Source organism: Amyelois transitella, chromosome 10, assembly GCF_032362555.1.
Source record: "Amyelois transitella isolate CPQ chromosome 10, ilAmyTran1.1, whole genome shotgun sequence".
In the NCBI taxonomy this organism is placed as follows: domain Eukaryota; kingdom Metazoa; phylum Arthropoda; class Insecta; order Lepidoptera; family Pyralidae; genus Amyelois; species Amyelois transitella.
Genome location: NC_083513.1, coordinates 1,778,727 through 1,796,907, shown reverse-complemented (window position 1 = coordinate 1,796,907; position 18,181 = coordinate 1,778,727). Strand labels below are relative to the sequence as shown.

General features: G+C 40.9%; 1 protein-coding gene across 3 annotated transcripts in view; it reads right to left on the bottom strand.

The window, feature by feature from the left end:
• Positions 1-2,072: 2,072 nt before the first annotated feature.
• LOC106136755 (diacylglycerol kinase theta) overlaps positions 2,073-18,181 on the bottom strand; it is a 38,988-nt gene continuing 22,879 nt past the window's right edge. Inside the window, exons 3-19 of one of the 3 annotated variants that reach the window (XM_060946076.1) lie at positions 17,214-17,316; positions 15,897-16,108; positions 15,191-15,359; positions 14,600-14,713; positions 12,710-12,853; positions 12,184-12,436; positions 11,633-11,832; positions 10,848-11,063; positions 10,344-10,478; positions 9,765-9,939; positions 8,605-8,753; positions 7,463-7,639; positions 6,550-6,676; positions 5,876-6,031; positions 4,866-5,022; positions 4,302-4,409; positions 2,073-2,393 (exon numbers count right to left, since the gene is read on the bottom strand). In XM_060946076.1, the coding sequence (XP_060802059.1) occupies positions 2,295-2,393; positions 4,302-4,409; positions 4,866-5,022; positions 5,876-6,031; positions 6,550-6,676; positions 7,463-7,639; positions 8,605-8,753; positions 9,765-9,939; positions 10,344-10,478; positions 10,848-11,063; positions 11,633-11,832; positions 12,184-12,436; positions 12,710-12,853; positions 14,600-14,713; positions 15,191-15,359; positions 15,897-16,108; positions 17,214-17,316 (2,694 nt within the window). In that variant the 3' untranslated portion in view covers positions 2,073-2,294. Of the gene's footprint in view, positions 2,394-4,301; positions 4,410-4,865; positions 5,023-5,875; positions 6,032-6,549; positions 6,677-7,462; positions 7,640-8,604; positions 8,754-9,764; positions 9,940-10,343; positions 10,479-10,847; positions 11,064-11,632; positions 11,833-12,183; positions 12,437-12,709; positions 12,854-14,599; positions 14,714-15,190; positions 15,360-15,634; positions 15,725-15,896; positions 16,109-17,213; positions 17,317-18,181 lie in introns of those variants that run through there. The other 2 variants (XM_060946077.1, XM_060946074.1) reach the window with 2 other exon arrangements.

Here is an 18,181-nt window from a genome sequence, read left to right as displayed (position 1 = left end):
TTTGAAACAAACTATATTCAAAGGAATTTAAAACAGGTTATCCTTTGCCTTGTCTCTCGATTGTACCATTTAGCCATATAGCTGAACGTGGCTAATCAGTCTTTTTAAAGACTATTGATGCCAACTGTTGGCTCTGTCTACCCAGCAAGGGATATAGACGTGATTATATGTATGTATAAAAATTTTGTCTGCACCCCACGCTTTCGGCAGTTTTGGGGAGAAAAAGTAGCTTTTGAAATTATTTTAGCGGCAACTTGCCGCATCAGTGGTTTGTCCTTTAGTCACCTTCTACGATGCATTCGTCATAGCAATTGGCACAGGTATCTTTTGTGCCGTATGCAGAGATTTTTAGTCACGATAGATATGATTCTACTTTTCCAAATGACTATTAGGTGATATATCTGTGATCGTTCTTTGAGAGTTATATTTGATTGTTGTCCTAGACGTTTGACTTACACTCTCCACGCTGCGCTGATGCTGGAATGGGCAGCCTTCCTGGGCTTGATATTCTTGAATAGAGCGCTGTTTCCTCGTGGTCATAAAGTTTTTTATACCTTCGACAAGGGATATGTTACAGTTGACAGTACTTTCATTAAGATTTTATCTTTATAGTATTAAGTAGTTGCGCCCCGGGGCTTTCAGGACAAAAAGTACATATCTACATAAATACAAATAATCACGTTTATTTTTACCTCTTACGGGGTACCTAAAAATACTATACTGTGCCCTGGTTCGTAGCTCCCTCGAGTATTGCTCCCAAGTCTGGAATCCTCAGTACAATATATATATTGATAGGCTTGAATCAATCCAAAGAAAATTTTTAAGGTACTTGCAATTTAAAACAAAGTGTTTTGATTCTGACTATAATTCTATGTGTTCAAGGTACCATTTTCTGCCATTATATATTCGCAGACAAACTGCCGATATTATGTTTTTAGTAAAAATTGCTCAAAGCCAGTTAGATACTCCATCTTTATTAAATAAAATTTATTTGAAAGTGCCTACTAGAACTGTTAGGTTGCCCACATTTCTATATGTTCCATATAGTGCATGTAAATATAGACATAACTCTTTCTTTGTCAGATCTGCTATTGAGATAAATAAAATAGCTGCCCACCCAGATCTTGATTTATTCAATTCTAGTGTCAATAAATTTAAAAACACTTTATCTCAGGCATGGTTTAATGGTTCTCTCTCTGCAAGTTAGGTGTTCTCCTTGTGTGATATATCTCTTTTTTTTCTGATTTCTCTCTTTTTTATGTTAGTTTTTTCCCCCTAAATTTTTTCTTTCCTTCTCTTTCAGACAAGCTGCTTAGTTACTCATATGCGAGAACATGTTAATGGTCATTTGTTGTTTATTTCTTTGTTTATCTAGTTATGTAAGACTGTTTGTTCTCCAAATAAAATAAAATAAAATAAAATAAAATAGTACCTAGAGTCAATAGTCTTGAAAAGACTGATTGGCCACGGTCAGCTGTTTGGCTTAATTGAGATCTAAATAGTGACAGGTTGCTAGCCCATCGCCTAAAAGAAGAATACCAAGTTTATAAACCTATCCCTTAGTTGCCTTTTACCACAGCCATAGGAAAGAGATGGAGTAGTCTAGAAGTGAAGTAGAAGAAAGGGTTCTTCTGGTGTCGGGAACCACACGTGGTGGTTAATTATACCTAGTCTGAACTAGACTCAAGATCTTTGTTCGCGGTTTACTCTCTCTCTCTCTGCTTAGTTATGTTTTGATAATTTATTTAGGCTTTTATTAGGAAACAATATATTAAGGTTTGTGTCATTTTATTGTCCTATACTTCGTCGAATACGCCCTATGATTCGTATGTTGGTCTCGTCCGGCATGCTGGTCAATAGTGGATGCATCAGGTTCTTAGTCTTGCTGATATATGTAAGCTCAGTTTCGACAAAAATTAATTGTAATTTTCCCCTTTAACATTATAGGTATGTATATTCTATATATTTTTTCAAATCACTTACTCCTTTACTGTTCCATAAAAGGTACTTACATAAGGCGATAAAATGAAAACACATTTATATACATATTCGGTATTTATTTTACACATTTCCAAATAATAATTGTATCACTAAAAATAAAACAACGACTAATGACTATAAAGTTTTATTTTTTTTTTATATATGTTATTTTTTATAATTTATTTACATGAATGTTTTACAATATGTATGAATTAAACATCTACGAATGACTACTATGTAAATGCAGCGAGCGTGTCGCGCGCCGGCCCTGAGCCCCGGGCGCGGCGCTAGATGAGGCGCTCGCTGAGCCAGATTCAGGAGTCCTCGGGCGGGGGGGGCGGCGGCGGGCGCGGCGGCGGGCCGGGCTCGGTGTCGCGGCGCCGCAGCTTGCCGCGCTTCTTCAGCATGGTGGCCTGCGCGGGCGCGCGCGTGAGCGGGGGGCGTCACGGGCCCGCCGCCGCCGAGCCGCCCGCGCTCGAGCCGCGCTTGATTTTCTTCAGCATCGTCGCCTACAAACCGCACAGCTCACAGCGGCCCGACGACACGAGTCACGCCCCCCGCACACTGAGCGACGCCCGCGCCCCATGGGACAAATGTTCTCGGTACTTTTGTGATGATTTTTGAGATGTAAAGAGAGAGAGAGCTATGCGATTTTGCAGGATTTTATTTACGATGTGTGGCCTCTATATTTGTGTTTTCACCCACTCTCCTCTAAATTCTCAAAATTCCTCATGTTACCGAGAATATTTTTCTGAATTTCGCCAATAAGACACGGTAATACTTATTGTGGCTTTTTCAATTTGATTGACTATACACTTATTTTGAAAACGTCGCCGTTCGGTTACCTCTCAATTTTAATTTATTATTTCTTATTAAACTTACTGCTGTCTAAACTAATAATGTATTGGTAACCTGACGACCTGTCGTGTCATAATAATCGGGGCGAGAGCGTCAAGATTGCACGCTTGGAATAAAACTTAGGATCCTTTATTACTTAGAGCTGCACACTTGGCGGTATTCGGCGAAAGATTGAACGATTTGGAACTAATGAACGAATGAGCGTTTTCATTCGTTCGCCGAACGCCGAGTGGCATGAGAGCTAATGGAGTACTGAGTGCTGCGTGGATTTCGGTGCTTGGGCGAACGTGACTCGGGAATTTTGATACAGAACTTTATGCTTCACAAAATATAGCTTTAATGACAGCTCTACATTAATTTTATTTAGTGTCTATGTTGGTCCTAGTGCATAGTTATATAATCCTTCCTGCTGTCATTTTAACCAAGCTATATTTAAGGAAGTATAACACAAATATCCACTTGATCAATCGCACATTAACGAACATGTACACTCCAATTATTCTGGTGTGACAATGTGACAGACTATCTGTGAAATACTGTCACATTTTATGTCACCTTCATGCATCACAGTTAACACAGGACAACAAACATTAATGGCTGTGATCGCTAAAGCCTAGTCTCTTTTTTTGATAAGACTATAAGTTTGAAAAATGTCTAATTTAGAATTTTTAAGGTTTAAGGTTAGAAGTGTTCAGTAATATAATGAATATTGAACTGTTACTAAAACCATTGATTGATCAAGGGGCTTTGCGAGTCTGTTTGGCCCTTTTTGGATCAAATCGAAACGCTGATTTTAAACCTACCTATTTTTTTAGATTTACTTGGTTCTTGAATGAGTATCGATGAGTTAGTATCTCATAACAGAAGTCTCAAATTTACTTTGGAGGTTAGGAAGTATCCCGTAATAAAAAGAAACTTAGTTTTGGGCTAGCTTAATTTGTAATTTGTCTGTATTGACACATCCGAACTTTCATGATTAAAACCAGATCAGCACCAAGCCTCTTTCAAAAAGGAGAAACCTCATTTGGGAAGAATGTTAGAAAAGAGTGACATGGAGAAAATATCTGTAAATATCTTAGCGAAAAGTGGGGAATACATAGTCAAACTATAATTTGTCCCATAAAGGTTCAATCAAATCGATGAAGTTATAATGGTACGGAGAAGAGTACCACGAACCGGCCGAACCAAGCTTTCATGAAAAAGTTGATTGTTGTGGATGTTAAAACGAATTTGGCAGAGATTGGCGCAATTGGACAGATACTTTCCAGATATGTATATTTTTAGTATCCTCCTACACCTATGGGAAACAGTAGAATAGAATAGAATAGATTTATTTTCAAAATTGGATACAAGGTATCACTTATTGTCTTTAATAGTAATGAATAGAAAATCAGCGTTTCAACGTGGTTCTCCGGCGATGGCCATGGTGATCAAAGCGGAAGCAGCTCAGCGCATGCTCGTACCTTGAGAGCAGACTTGAGCACCACCACCTCGCTGGGCGCCGCCACCCACGGCTCGCCGTCCACCTGCACCGGGATCTCGCTCTTCAGGTTGATCTTGATGTGGCCTCCCTAGAAGACGAATTTGAGGGTTTCGAAGTATTGTGCGTACTTACTTCGAGGTTAACTAAATCTGCGTAATTTGTCCCGTATAAATTTTTATTTATTTATGTAGTAATTTGTTGCCCGTGTGGTTCCCAGCACTTTAGAATAGGACCACTCCATATCTTTTACATGGATGTCCTAAAGAAGACTAAGGGAATGGCTAATAAACTTAGGATTATTCTTGTATCTTCAGTCTTGAAAGGACTGTAAGGCCGCGTTCAGTTCAATGATGGAATTGAAATTCAAATAGTGACAGTTTGCTACCCCATGTGTACTGTGTCGGGAACCACACGGCACAACAGGCACACTAGCATAACTCAAAGATATACCTTCATTTAACCTTGGTGAGTGTGTTCAGATGTTTTTATAGTATTTCTATTGGATTTCAAAATAAATATTCCCTATTGTTATCCGGGGTGGTACCTGTGCTATCCGCATAGCGCCTCGCAGTCCCGACTGGATCTGCCCCAGATGGACCACGCCGGTGACGCCGACCACCTCCAGCATGCCGTCCCAGTGGTTCGGCTTGTTGAACTGGTCGTCCTTCTCCGGGCCCCACGGGTTCGCTCCTGACCCCCAACTGCAAGGAGCCAACAGGTATGTCAGGCTGCGGTTCAATATATGTAATTTATTGAACCGCAGCGATATATTTTTGTGTTTGCTTAAGAAGAACATTTGTTTGCTGGCAGAATTAACCATGTTTACTCACCTTAATTGTAAGCAAACACCACACTTCATACACCATACACTCGAATAAAGAATTTGAAATGTTTTTATTCTCTTTCTTTGTAAGTTTCCTTGCACGAAGAGAGTTATGAATGTGGATGAAGCGAAGGAAGTATGCAGAGATTGTGGCAAGTGGAAAGATGTAGTCTCTGCCTACCACTCCGGGAAAAAGGCGTGATTTTATGTATGTATGAATGTATCTCTTTGACCTAAGTTTTAGTTCGGTTAGTTCGTTGGCTCGTATCGCCTATCACCTTAAGACGATAAAAAGTCACTATCTCATAGACCTATCCCTTGTAACTGGTTGAGATAGCATGGCTAGACATTACCCAAATAACTCAGACTAACGCAGAGCAGAGAGTCGTTTCAGATTTTAAGATCGCTGGCTATTCCTCAACAAACGATGAACACACACACATATCACAACTTTCTACCATTCAGTATATTTCCATATAACCAAACCAATATGTATCTTGTATTTATGCATATTTTTTTTGTAATGTATGTATTTAGTCATTATGCATGTGCACTTTATCGCACCACCAACTTAAAGTTTTTTCTGTTTGGTCAGCTGGTCCGTCCGCCTTTTGTACATTTTTGTTTTTGTGCAATAAAGTTTTAAATAAATAAATAAATATTGACCAGAACAGAATTTAGCTGAATAAATGAATTCATAAAGTAAAAATCCAAGAAATCCAGTTGCACACCTGAGTATGTTTAAAATAATAATTCCTTCAACGGCGGGCAGCTCCACAGGCTTTCCATCCACCTCCAGCTTGACCGCTTTGTGCAGGTCCTTGCACATCTTGCGGCCTACCATCTTGCGTAAACCCATCTTCACGTACACGCCTTTATTACGTAACCTGATGGGAACAAGTATCAAATGAGTAAGTAGCACTTCTGTTTTACATTTTAGCTTTCGTCTAGTTCTGAAAGTTGGTCTTATGGACCTCCTCCTTTTTTGAAGTCGGTTAAAAATATATGAATGATCTAGACCAATTCTTCAAACAACAGCAGTGTATTCAGAAATTAATTTTAGTGCAACTATTTTACCAGACGCTTTGTTCTAGGCTAAGGTTAAGGCTAGGTGCATTGTCCTAAGTGGTCAAGTTACCGGTATTTCTGAGTCCTTAGGGCTGAGATTTTTTAAGCCTTAAAGATTCAGAATTCCCAATATATTATTGCTTCTATAGTTTACATAGGACAGCAGTTTCGGTCGCTCTCTCATTTTTAACTAAAACTGGGACACAAATAACTTGAATTCGTTCTGAAATAGGAACCTACTGATTTTTAAATCTAGGTACACAATAATGTTAAAGCTAGTTTTTTTTTACAATTTAAGATCGCGGGTTCACCCGCCATATTGACTCTCACAAATTACCTGCTATTAAACTTATTAGGGTTCTCCTCCCTCGCGTTATGGAAGTCTAGACAGAGGTCCGCATCGATGCCGATCCCGAAATAGTTGTTCATCACCAGGATCTGGGAGTTGTCCTCGCTTTGCGATCCTGTGGACGCGGGATATGTGGTGGTCATGAGAAAGATTGATCGGCTAAATTCAAGGCTGTTGGAGGTGCAGGTTTAGGTTACAGGCTATTATATATATCAGCCATTAGATAGAGTAGTTAGCTTTTATGTTCACGTTCTGCTTTTCATCACCATTATCACGGAGCGTAGGTGGTCGAATAGTTAAGGTGCCCGGCCAATGCCCGAGTATGCGTTTGGGGTTCAGGTTCAAATCCTACCTCATGTGAACAATAACCTAATATACGAAAATATCAATGACTCTTCTGAGTTATATAGGTACATTAGTCTGAGTGCTAACCGACTAAGCTTATGGTAAGGAAAAACATCATGAGAAAACTTGCACGTTCAGGCAATCAAATGTGTTATTGTGATCCAATACGTCAGATGTCAGTCTGTCAGTTGGGAGTCGCTTTGTGTGATAACCAGGATTACCCAATCCAGGATCATTTTCAAAAAGCGCACTGCGGGCTCCTCTCCAGAAAGGTGAGAATGTAACCGGAAAAAGTCAAAAGTACCCGAAATCGCCGAGCTTGCATGAAGAGAGTTATGAATGTGGACGAAGCGAAGGAAGTATGCAGAGATCGTGGCAAGTGGAAAGAGGAAGTCTCTGCTAACCCTCCGGAAAAGAGGCGTGATTTTATGTATGTATGTATGTAACTGGAACTAACGCCAGGAAGAAGAAGAAGTTCAGCTATTTTCATCTAGTAGGTGTCCTTTGGCGAAAAGACTCAGTACTTCGGCGATCTGTTCTGAACTAAATAACTAACCGGGCAACTGCTTGGAGAGCTCCTTGGGCTCGTCCTGCTTGTCCTCGGGATGGAAGACGACCGTCCAGCGGTCCAGGCGGATCTCTTCCGCGTCGATGACGTCGCGCAGCAGCGACAGCGGGTCCTCGCAGCCCGTGTAGCCGGAGCCCCAGCGGAGGACGCGGGCCAAGTCGTTGCCTGGGCATAGGATGGACCATTCAATTAAGAAACTTATAGGTAACAAAGTGTAATTTAAAGATCCGAAATTCTGAACGTATTAATATTTGAGTGTTAAAGTTATCCAGATGTGTCGTTTGAGTGAGAAATGAGTTCTATGAAGTAACTTTAGTGAGAATTTTCTCTTTTTCATTTATTAAAAGATCCGAAATTCTGAACGAATTAATTTTTGTTTAGAATTTTATAGTTAGATGTGTCGATTGAGTGAGAAATGAGTTCGTTAACTTTAGTGAGAATTGTCTCTTTTTAATTTAACTGAGATTTTGTGAATGAGTGAATATTTGAGCTTTTATGCAATTTCAATCTAGTTAGGTTATACAACGGTCCATCTACACAAGCATACCACGAGCATAGCTTATCGAATGTCTCAACAAATTGAAATAGCCGATATTTGCTGATGTGAGAACTACTTCTTTTCTCTCTTTCCGATGGCATCCTCCACAGAAGTGTTTCAGGGCCCAGGGGTCCGCCTTTCGACTTTTCTCCCTCCACTTGGTCCGAGAGATCTACTTATATCATGTTGTAAATAGCTTCAAGCTAATATATGTAGCCCAAAAAGTAGCGACTTCTACCGCAGAATCACAGTCCGCAATCAAAAGATCTTTCATACGAATAAAGGCAGGTATATCGTTTGGAGGAAATAATAAGATCAGAGACATTCATGTTTTCTGATTTATCTGAAAAGTGCTTCGTGAGTTCAATAGATAAGTTTTGTAAAAGAGCACCCCTTTAATCGATATCCTCATTTTTTAGAATCGGTTAAATTCCTAAAACCTTCTCCTAAGCGCAACAAACATTTTTCCTGAAAACTGCAACAAAATCGGTTCAGTAAATCGCGAGATAATCGCGGTCAAACGTACATTCATACAGGTCTAACTGAGAACCGCCTTTTTTTCTTTGATGTCGGTTAGCAAGAGTTCACTGACCGGTCCCTAAAGGTACGATGGCACAAGGTGGGTTGGAGCACTGCGAGTCCTGGCCCACGTTGTCGAGGCACTGCAGCACCCAGCCGATGGTGCCGTCGCCGCCGCACACCAGGATCTTGTAGTTAGGAATGTGTCGGAACACGTATAGCCTGCAATGGGGTGTCAGATATAGAATATAACCTTAATCTTCACCTGGTGCTAGAACTATAATGTAAGCTGGGTTAAGTTCACCATTTAATCAAATTAAAATTAGTTCTACATTCATTCATGTTTTTAATGTAGACAATGTGCATTCGTCCACGATTTAGGTTTAAGAGATCTATATTTGTAAATTGACGTCCGATGAAAATGCTGCAGTGTAGTTTGTTCCGCCGCTTCTTCTACACATGCGCTTTGTGAGCGGTAGTAGTTATAATTAGATTTAAGTTATGTGACGTCAATAAGTGATACTTTGTATCCAATTTTGAAAATAAATCTTTTCTATTCTATTCTAATCAGAGCTGCCGAATCAAGGCCGTATTGTGGTGTTCCGTGCCCATGTCGATTTGCTTAGTCAGTTTTTAGTGTCCAACTTCTTAATGGTCTTCGGCGTGGACATGGCGATCGGACCACAACAGTCCTCTACCGTGTAAGCTTAAGATTTAGCATATAGCTTAAAATATTGTTAGAGAACAAATAAATCGGTGCAGTTATTAAATAAGAGTGATTTATTCATCATCCCGAAGTTAGTTCACATAAATAAGTCTCTCTACACTATATTCGACGAGGTAAGTTCTTTTGTTTTTAGATTTAGTTCCAGATTGTAATTATAACTGGAAATCGGTGTCCTCGCCAGGGAGAAAGCCATATAAGAACCCCACGTTGATAATAGTGGTTTTTGATATGTTATTTGGATTTAGTGGAGTAAAATAGGACTTATGTCCTTCTTTGCATGGTCTTACAAGGACATGTCAGTGATAAAACATTTTTTTTTAGTACAAGCTTTCCGTCCAATTGTAATGTTCTTACGTTCCCGTCTTTTCCTCGTCAACATATGATTATTGGAAAATCTCTCTCTCCGTTAACACTTCTTAACTGTTAAAAAAAAACTATGCAAGCAGTTCTGTCAAAACGTCAAATAATACACCAAGTAGTTTTTAGTAAATAATTCATCAACTTACCCAGGCAAAGGCCCTCCATTCTCGAGGTCGAACACCTGGTAGGGGTTAAGGAGTTTTCGGAAGGAGGAGATGAGCTCGAGCCCCTGACAGCCGCCAGACTTGACGTTGACGAAGACCAGGAGGGGCTTCACGCCGGCCGGCACCATCGAGGGCTCGATACTAGGTAGTAACATCACTACGCAGACGATTAGATTGGTCAGACGTGTTAAGGGGTTTTAAAATTATGTTGAGGTTGGTAAAACTTGTACAAAGATTGGTAGCACGTGTAATTAATGTAAAAAAAGACTTAAAAACAAGTGGCGGTTGGTCAAACATGTGAGTCGGTTAAAGATGTTAAAGTTTAGTAGGACTTGTCATTAATTTAAGGACAAATTCTTACATACAAACATACATACGCTCACGCCTTATTCGTTAAGGGGCAGGTAGAGACTACATCTTTAAAGTGACAATTGTTAGATAAGATAAGATATTAATTTCAATTTAGGCTGTCACATCTGTATTTTAATAGGACAATTTATTTATTTTGGAGAACATACTGTATATACGAAGGAAAAATTAAATGTGTCCGCACAAACTTACCTAATAAATGCTTATCTTCATATTTGGCCTCTCTAAGCGCATAAAGCGCGCGGACCGCCTTACTGGCGTCCTCATAAGTGATCACCATCGACCCGTACTCGTAGTAGATTGGGCCGATTGAGGTGAATTTATTCTCTGGAACAATAAAATAATGCCCAAATGTACTTCTACTACTTTATTGACACACGACACTTCACTGATTTGCAGCTTTCAAATTTTATGAGCACTCATCATGGTCTAAGTTAGTTACGTCTCCTGCTAGCAGATAACAAAGGTCAGTAGGGAATAGGTTATCTTGTAATGAAATGAGGTTTCGACCGCCTGTTCCCGAAATCGGTCAAAGGCAGACCTTGAATTTTTCCCCAAATAAACCGTGACAAAAAAATCCCTAAAACATCAATGAACATTTAGCAAATATTACAGAGGGTACAATATTTTTGACTTGTTATTAGCTCTAAATTGGTGGGTCATGGATTTTGGGAAGTGGTTATCTGCTAAACTTACCGGCACCAAGGAACTCGACCAATATATTCTCATAGTTCCTCTCCGAGAGCCCCGGCGGCAGGGACGCCACGAACAGGGCTAACGTGGGCCCGTGAGGGTCCCGCCTCGGCTGCAGGTAGAACCTGGCCAACTCCATGCGCCGTACAGACTCCCGGGCCAGCCGCACGACGATGCGCCACGGACGTTCGTCTTCTTCTAACACGCGCTCGGATACTGCTAGCAGACAGGGACGGCTATGTTAGTGTCGTGGTTCTTTTTGGAGTGGTTTTAGATCGTTAATAGATTTACGAATTAAGGCTTGTCTTCGTTTGAATAGAAGGGTGTAGAGAATAGATTTCAAATACAATTATGGATTGGCTTTATCTGAATGTTATCTCATCATTTTGTATTCCCAGTTGCATCATCTACCACTATGCTTCGGTGCCTGGCTCCGCTTTCCGACTTGCTTTTTCCATTTTCATCAAATTGAAATAGTCTTTTGTAAATTACCCTATCGAGCCAATTCTATACTAGTCATTGCATAATAATTAACGCTATTGTGTTAGATATATATACAGACAGATTGCACAGATCGAGTTAGCCTCGAAGTAAGTTTGAGACTTAAATTGTGTTACGAGATACTAACTCAACTCAGAGACATTTCGTTTCTCATCATGCCCGAGCCTGGGCCAGGATTCAAACCAGGGTCCACCTATATCACAGACACGCGCAATACCGCTGCGCGACAGAGGCCGTCGAAAAACTATGTACAAGTAATATAAAGTCATTACTTCATATCAACTTACCACCACGATCTAATAAGATCTCTGAACACCGGTAGTCGTGGATCGCCCGCGTGGGATCGAGGCCGAAGCGTTCTAACGCCGCAGACATGAGGTTGGAGACGGCGTCGTCACCGCAGCAGGAAACCGTCACGAAGGTTTCCCCTGCGCCCGCCACTCGGCCAGGGTACACCCGGACTTCGCCGCTACCGGTTTCTGGCTCCCTAAAAGAGACATTTCTTTTATGCCTTGATCAAAGTTTCATAATTTTAAATAATTTTTTTTTTCAATATTGTCATATTATGGTAGCTCTGCATTGATATCAATGAAGCGTGGTGTGGCTAAGCAACCACAATCTATATGGTCAGGTCAAAATTTTCATGATATTTGAGCCGAAGTGATGTAAGTAGTCGGGACGCCATTTTGTGATGACATTTTCAAGAAAAAATCTCTTAAAAGATTCGCAGGAGTAAAGAGATTAAACATATAATGCAGGCTGTCACGGATCACTAAATCAAAAACAAGTCGTCCATTTTCTTCGTGATTCAATTTACCTAAGTAGAACTCATACTAACTTGAAGCGCAGGAACAGTGCAGGTCTCTTGTTGGGCAAGCGGGTGACCCTGGCAAGAGGCGTCGGATCTTTTAATGGCGGTTCGTCGCCAGCCAAAGCGTCGGTGAGCTCGAACTGTTCCGGTTCCCGGGCCACGTGGAAGGCTCGCAGGGCAGCCGACACCAGCTCCTTCTCGTTCCAGTTCCGCCCAACTACCACCGGCCGGTACAGGCGACGCGACCACGCCGCCTCGCCGTCGTATACTTTCACGACTTCTGTTTTGTGGAGAGATTAGTTTTGGTTAAAATTGTGTACTCCTATTGTCTTTGAATGTGACTTGAGTTCAAAAACACTGCATCGTTAATTCGAAGGCGGTTTTGGTATCAGGCTGACACATAATACTTTGCATGCATATGATGCAGTGAAGACATTTTTATGATAGACATTTTCCCGAGGTAGGCAAATTAACTCGAACTGAAACATCCTACAATACTTTAGGACAGAGCAATCACCCTTATAAAAGAAGATTCTAGAAGAAGCCTTGGTACCTTCGTCCCGGTCGTCGGGCGTGCGGTCCCTGTGCTGCTTGTGGTCAGGCCGGTGGTCCTGGTCCGCGGGCGCGCCGGTGGAGCCGCCCCCGGAGCCCGAGCGGCCCTCGCAGCCCGAGCTGAACTCTTCGCTGACGCTTCGAGCTGCAACATCCCGGTCGCTCAAATACGCCCCCCTATCCCCGACTCCCAGTGGAAGTACACAGTCAAAAGTGGCTTTTTTTTGTTTTTTTTTAGATCAATTTCTGTTTACAAAAAGAAACACTTTTTTGCCGGTCAACTGAACGGGTAAAGTGAATTGTGTGAGATTATTGATATACCTTTTTTTCTGAAAATCTGATGTGATCAATAAAATTTTCACTTCCAATTCCTAAAGCTTTAAGAATTACATAGTTCAGCCATGAACCAATGTGGATTGCTGAAGAACAAAAGTAACTGTAGGTAAATATGTTATCTATATTTCGCTACAATTAATTGCTTGTTCTTTTATATATTTTTTTTATAAGTAGTAAACTTTATTGAAAAATGAAACAATTATATTAACAAACATATTTATTTTTGAAGCAGTTGGTTCACAAGGTTAGTGTCAACTTTATTTTAATGGTTAATTTTATGAAGTGTTTGATGAATGAGGTATAAAATTAGACATTGTTTTAATTTCTAGTTTAATATTAGTTTCTATTTATATTCTTAATCACTTAATAATTGCTCTAATAAAATGTTACTTAACAATTTCACCTGTCAATAAAATACTTGTTTGATATTTCATCGACATTGTGAAATGATTATACTTAGGGACACAACATTGAAAGAAATGCGATGGCCATTGGATTTAAAATATTTAAAGAGTAAAATGTATACTTTAAATACCGTTCGAACTTGTAGCCGCAACTCATTTTGAAATTTGTTTCCTTACAACCAGCAACTCGATTGCGTACGTGGAATTAAAGAAATTCAGCATTGCGATTAATTGCTGCAACCAGATTGCATCGTGAAAAAATACTGTTACGCTTTTTTCTTTTTTTTCTAAATGGCCAGTATAATTTTCAGATTCACTTACTTTTTTTTTAAACAATATATATCCATCGCATGACTTCCACATTTAAACATAGAGGACGTAGGTCTCGGTCAAAACCATGTCATATTGTTTTGTCCGAAACGCAAAAGCAGGTACTGGCTTTATGGCTTGTAGCACGCGATATATATTATATGTCCGTATGTATGTTACCTTAGTGCCGTTGGAATACTACATCATGAGTATTCTTGAGGCTAGACGGCGGTGTATCGCGGAGAGAACTTTATAAAATTTTCGTTTCATGAAACTATAAGTTTTGGGATTGCCAATTGGTTTTTGCACTCTTTAAGTTTTTATAATAAAAAACGCATTTTTTTTTCATAAAATTCATTGCAAGTGACTTTAAATACTAGACTTAGCGTTCATGACTTTTATAGTTTCATAAAACTAGGGGTAAAAAATCAAACGGTGTTGAATAGATTGTTGAACTATTTGACTTTGCAGTTAGAAAGTTCCAGAAATTGTCGGCAGTGAGGATGTGTGCTTAGTATTGGAAAGTCTTGTTAATGGAAATAGAATAAATAACCTAATATGTAACATAGAGCATACACAAGCAATAGTCGCCGTGCATGTAAGTCTGGAGTAGATAATGTCGGAAACGTTAACTTTATTAGCTGCGGATTTAATAAAATAGCCTGTGCAATGTCGTGTTCATATAAAGCACAGATACAAAAGCTAAGCACAGAATGAATTCAGTAGAACTCCACTTTGAACTTAATTTTTTAAGGTAAACATTCCACTGAATTCAAATTAGGAGTCATGCAATGACAGAGAACAGCGATGGTACGTGTGAGGTGGTGCAGTGGTGGTGGTACCTCTGGAGTAGGGCGGGGAGGCGCCGCCGTGCGGGCTGCAGGCGGCCGGCAGCAGCCTGCGCGCCAGCGTCACCAGCCGCGCCCCGGGCCAGCCGCCGCCGCGAGGCTCCCGCGCTGCCGAGACACCGCTCACCGCTCACACTCCACCGCCACGCTTTTACCAACACACCCACATGTGCCGCGCGATTCGACAATAACAAACTCTCTCTATTCCCATGTTAAATGAGTCTCGAAAGCGATGGCGACCGCTCCAGAATTTCCACGCTGAAGGATACGCCGCGACGCCCGATACTGATTGAAACACTGAAGGAGGTGAGATAACGCCTAATTACTGTGTCTAAGTACAAGCGAGCGAAGTTCTATCAACCTACGGTAGTAATCTATAGAATTGAGTATCAGACTTAACAAATTTGTAAAAGAGATGATGAGCATAAAGTTGGTGAACGTCGCTTCGTATGCTCCGCTGGACGGTTCTGAGCAGTCGAGGAGTGCGAGCCCTACAAGCGGCTAAATAGAAGCGCCTGAATGGCGGGACACATGTGCGGCCAAAGCGATACGGCGCGACTTCGGCCTACGCTGTGGGACACTTACGGCAGCCGAAGTCCCGTTGCGAGGGCGGAGGCCTGACGTGCACCCCGATGATGGCCTCCATGGGCACCTCCGTGCGCGGGATCGACACCGCCGATGGAGGCAGGAAGATCGGTTGTAGCATGCCGAAGTTGCATTCTTCCGGGATAAGAGCGCGGCAACCGGCGTGACACTGCAAGCAATACTTATGTTGATTTGTGTTTAGTGCAGTTAACTCGGGAACTGTTACTCATACCTGATCATGCCCATCAAGATATGAAGTAGTTCTCAGTTAATTTTTATAGGAAATCGAAACACACGCTGATTTCTCGACCAGCTTTTCACCAGTCACTCACAATTATGAATGCAGGTCGTATCATGCTGTTTCACCAGCTATGGCTGCAGCTGCATACTTGGAGTTGGCGGGCAGGTTGTCTCAAGGTGGTGAGGGTATAGAGGTAGTCTCACCGTGCTGCCGCACCACTCGCAGCGGTAGCCGGTGAGGCACTCGGCCGACCAGCACGCGCGCCGGCACGCCGCGCACTTGGAGTTGGCGGGCAGGTTGTCTCAAGGTGGTGAGGGTATAGAGGTAGTCTCACCGTGCTGCCGCACCACTCGCAGCGGTAGCCGGTGAGGCACTCGGCCGACCAGCAGGCGCGCCGGCACGCCGCGCACTTGGAGTTGGCGGGCAGGTTGTCTCAAGGTGGTGAGGGTATAGAGGTAGTCTCACCGTGCTGCCGCACCACTCGCAGCGGTAGCCGGTGAGGCACTCGGCCGACCAGCACGCGCGCCGGCACGCCGCGCACTTGGAGTTGGCGGGCAGGTTCCCCTCGCGCCAGTGGTGCACGTGCCGCGGCTCGCTGCCGGCGCAATACGTCGCGTTCTCTCTGCAGTCCGCCGCCGCGAAGTCCACGCATTCTCCGTGGACATAGTATTCGCATACTGCAACAGATGAGGAGTAGGGTCACTGACTGTTTCTAAGACTAGCAGAAAAGGAAAGTGCGTGGTTTTATTATTATACGTCTAGCTTTTGTACTGACCACTGGCAATCTTTACAGGCACTGGCCTGGATCATGGAATCAACCTTCAGATACTTTTACATGTATATTGTTTTAGTAGGTACTTGTTGGTATAATCCGTGAGAGAAATTGTTGTCTCTCCAAAAACTATACAAAGCTTCCAAAGTGAATAGAAACAGAAAAAAAATCACAATAAAAAATGCAAAAAAAAGTGTTGTTCCCTAAATAATTGTTATGGCCATTATTGCATTGCTAAACGCATTCTACTCGTAGCACGTCGGCATTCTACGACGTAGCCGAGTCTACAAATTCTCCGTCGTAGCTCGTAGCACTCGTAGCACGTAGCGTCTACGACACGCGTCTGGCATATTTTCACAAAAGGGGTAAAAAAATCTTAGCTTTCTACTTATATTTATAGCTTTACACATGTAGGTACTTTAATAATATATTGGCTAATTTGGCTATACTGTATTAAAATATAGTTACATTCCTTGGTTTACCTTAAGATCGCTACAACAAAAAGTAACATTAGAATAATATATATTATATAAAATGCATTTTCAATATGTGAAATACAGTTTTATCCGACTGCGGCAGAATAGGAAGGTTGTGTTTTTAGGAGAGCTGTAGTTAAGTGTGTTTTGGTAATACGCATTTATGACATACATATATCGATACCGTTTGTTTCTTTGTCGTTTTTTTTTTTAATAATTCATTCTCGCTCAATATTTTGAAAAGCTGAACTAGATTTTGTTTCGTGGTCTTAACTATCGGTAGGCTGCCAATAATTATTCTTATAAAACAATGAACGTGAATACTAATCTCCGGTCGCTATCTAGTAAATATTTTTAAATATATATAAAATGTGCAATGTACGAAGTACGAGGTTGTTTTTGTGGTCTAAGAGGGCATTCAGAGAAGAATTTCCGAAATTCCCGCGGGAACGGTAATTCCCGGAATTCCGTTTCACCCGGGCGTATTTATAAGTTCATATAAAACTTTAAAATAATAATTGTAAAGGTACTTACTCATGCAGTGTAAGGCGGGTAACTCATCGAGCCTTTTCCGACACACCGTGCAGAACTTGCGTTTGTGGTGCGCGGGCTCCGACCAACAGTGGGCCACTGGATTCTGTGACGAAACACAAAAAAATAATAATAAATTAACAATAAGTAATCAACAATAGAATAGAATAGATTTATTTTCAAAACTAGCTTCCCCCCCCGACTCCGTCCGCGCGGATGTCGGTCTTCGCGTGGATGGTTTATTTCTCCATTTTAAGTAACTCTGGCAATAATATCTTATAAATATTTATTGGACCCAAATACGGCATGTTTCGATGTTTTAGTAAGAGAAGATCGCTTAAACTGAACAATTAAGATTAATTTTTTTCTACGTATTTTTCCTGGATAAAAAGTATCCCATTTTATGCCCAGGATAATAAGGTATAATTATACCAAGTTTCATCGAAATCGAACCGTTAGATTTCACGTGATACCTGAACATACAGACACAATTTTTTTTTATCACATGTTTGGGGTTGGTATCGATCCAGTAACACCCCCTGCTATTTAATTTTTCAATATTTTCATAGTACAGAATTGACCCTTCTTCAGATTTATTATATGTATAGATTGAAAACAAGGTATCACTTATTGACGTCACATCACTTAAATCTAGTTATAACTACTACTAATAAGTTTTCTAACCTATTTAATTTATAAGTAATATTTTTTATTTGTTAACTTTGCTGTAAACTATTATATTCATACGAATGCTGTGTTCTCTCATTGAAGGTTGTTCAAATTTAAAAACATATATATATATATAATTATGTTTGACAAAATATCATTGTATCAATCAATTTGCGAACCAAATAAATTAAAAATGTATTAACATACATATAATCAAGTGTCTATTCCTTATTCAAAAAGTGACAGTAGGCTACTAGTCCATCCATCCGTTAAAGTAAACAAAATTTGGTAAAAATAATAAA